Source organism: Teleopsis dalmanni, unplaced genomic scaffold, assembly GCF_002237135.1.
Source record: "Teleopsis dalmanni isolate 2A unplaced genomic scaffold, ASM223713v2 unscaffolded_contig_0669, whole genome shotgun sequence".
Taxonomy (NCBI): domain Eukaryota; kingdom Metazoa; phylum Arthropoda; class Insecta; order Diptera; family Diopsidae; genus Teleopsis; species Teleopsis dalmanni.
Genome location: NW_024032051.1, coordinates 1,136 through 3,629, shown reverse-complemented (window position 1 = coordinate 3,629; position 2,494 = coordinate 1,136). Strand labels below are relative to the sequence as shown.

At 25.7% G+C, this 2,494-nt stretch overlaps 1 protein-coding gene across 1 annotated transcript; it reads right to left on the bottom strand.

Moving 5' to 3' along the window:
• Positions 1 to 209: 209 nt before the first annotated feature.
• Positions 210 to 1,288, bottom strand: LOC119663628 (C-type lectin 37Da-like). The gene is made up of 3 exons (XM_038073238.1): positions 1,180 to 1,288; positions 1,045 to 1,124; positions 210 to 611 (listed from the first exon to the last, which is right to left on the bottom strand). Exons 1-3 carry the CDS (start codon positions 1,247 to 1,249, stop codon positions 240 to 242), a joined length of 522 nt encoding a protein of 173 aa, XP_037929166.1. The 5' UTR covers positions 1,250 to 1,288; the 3' UTR covers positions 210 to 239.
• Between the last annotated feature and the right edge of the window lie 1,206 nt (positions 1,289 to 2,494).

Sequence of the window (2,494 nt, the reverse complement as noted above, 5' to 3'; positions counted from 1 at the left end):
ACGAGCTCTTATATAAAAATAGTCACCTATATTCACTATTTAAAAAATTGAATCTTATATATATATTATTATTATATAATCTTATATTATAAGATTATTATTATCTTATATATTTTATAAAAAAAAAAAGTAAAAATTCTTTTACGAATTTCTTAAAACGATTTCATATTTTTTGAAAAAATATTTTTATTATTCATTCATTCATTAAAAAACAAATTTTTTTTTTTTCAAATATTAAATTATACCCATAAACAGACCATTTTAGGTTCGGGTGCTTGACAAATATAATAGGCTTTTCCGTTTCTACACTGCCAATCATTCATTTTAAATTGTCCTTCACGCAACCACAAATGTACACAATCTTCGATACCACCATTATTGTCTGGTTGTCCTTGAGACCAGTTTGCAAATGTCATTTTTTCACCATTACTAACCCAAGAGAAATTTCCTTCTTGAGCCAAATCATTGCCAGCTATCCAAAACCAATCATTTTCTCCGTATCCTTTAGATAACAAATAACTTGATATTGCATTAAGTTGATCATTAGTTGTTATAGTAGCCAAATCAGCACCCAATCTACGACATGTGTCACGTGCACCGAACCAATTTATCTATGTGATATTAATGTAACAAGTTGTGAATATATTATATATAATAGAAAAATGAAATCATTAGCACTTATTTATTAGTACAGTTAAATCTATATATGGACTGTAACTTAAATCTTTCTGTTTAAGTCAACCCAGATTTTGAGTACTTAACAATTACTGCGAATTTACTTTTAGCTAACTCTACCGAATTCAGACCGGAGAAATTTAAAATTGTTTAATATACTTTGACACGGTAACAACCGATTCATATATCCAATATTTACTTTAAAAAAAGTGATTATTTTAAATAAGTATATAATAATAAGAGAAGCACTGTAACTAGTCCTAGTGCTACTTACTTTAGAACGAAATTCACTTATAGATTTCTTTTAAGGATACTATTTCAATTAACAATTCTTCGTACTTTTGTAAAAAAAATTTCATTTATCTTTACCTTATTGTCATGAGGAATGTAGTAATAATTATTATCAATTTTTAAAAACGAGCTATAGCGTTCACTTCCCATGCATGTTTCTATATAGAAAATCATTTAATAGAAAATTTATAATTCTAATTATTTTTCTCTTACCTCCAGACTTCGAAGAATCTATGAAAATATAAAATAGAACCACAAATAAAATTAAGCGCGATGTAGTCATCTTGACTGTAAAAATTCGTTTAATTAATAGCTAATTTGCAAAATCTTTTTATACTGTCAGCGCCTTTCAAGAAATTCAGAGATAAGAGGTATTAAGTGCCAAACCTCAACGAGATAATGAAAAAAAAAACAATACTGGAGGGAAGCCCCATTTCAACATCAGTGTTTGCAAATTGTCATATTATAATATGATAACCTCATTGCTCTTAAACACCTTCTTAAAGAAAAAAAGATTGTTTATCATTACTTTTGTTACACCCTAACGATGAAAGTAGAATCGTTTAAAGCTTTCTAGATTCTGACTGTATCTAAACAAGTCTTTTGACTTGTCAAATTATGAAAATAAAGGAAACTTTTTTAACGAAACTTATTTTCGATGCAAAATATAAACTTTTTTTTTAAATATAAACTATTGATAACAAATGTTATCAATAGGTGGTAAGCATGGGCTTATCACCTTGATATAACCCATGCTATTTTCAACAGTTCTTCGAAAAACCTGCTTCATTCCATTTTGTTTTGTTTTTTTTTGGTGCTGAAGTGTCTTAGAGACGTAGATCTAGTATATCATGTGGATTACTATATGTACACAGTTTTTTTACAATTTTTTAGTATTCACACATAAATAAATAAAAAGTATATATGAGTAATAAAATTATATTACTTATAAGTACTTATATTATAATAAGTGTAAAGGGCTGAAGTGTCTTAGAGATGTAGATCTAGTATATCATTTGGATTACTACATGTACACAGTTTTTTTACAATTTTTTAGTATTCACACATAAATAAATAAAAAGTATATATGAGTAATAAAATTATATTATAAGTACTTATATTATAATAAGTGTAAAGGGCTGAAATGTCTTAGAGATGTAGATCTAGTATATCATGTGGATTACTACATGTACACAGTTTTTTTACAATTTTTTAGTATTCACACATAAATAAATAAAAAGTATATATGAGTAATAAAATTATATTATAAGTACTTATATTATAATAAGTGTAAAGGGTATTGATGGCATTTATAAAGCTAAAATTTAATTTTTTATGACTTTCTAATTTATTTCGCAAATATATTCATCAAATCAAATTAATTCAAATTTTATTTGCACTTTAGAATAATAATTACTTTTAGCATTTTTAAGTTTATTGATAGTAAACTTATCTATAACTACTAATAAATGTGAAGTGTAGATGTTTAGAAGATTCAAGCAAACAATTATTAAGGTCATCATATGTC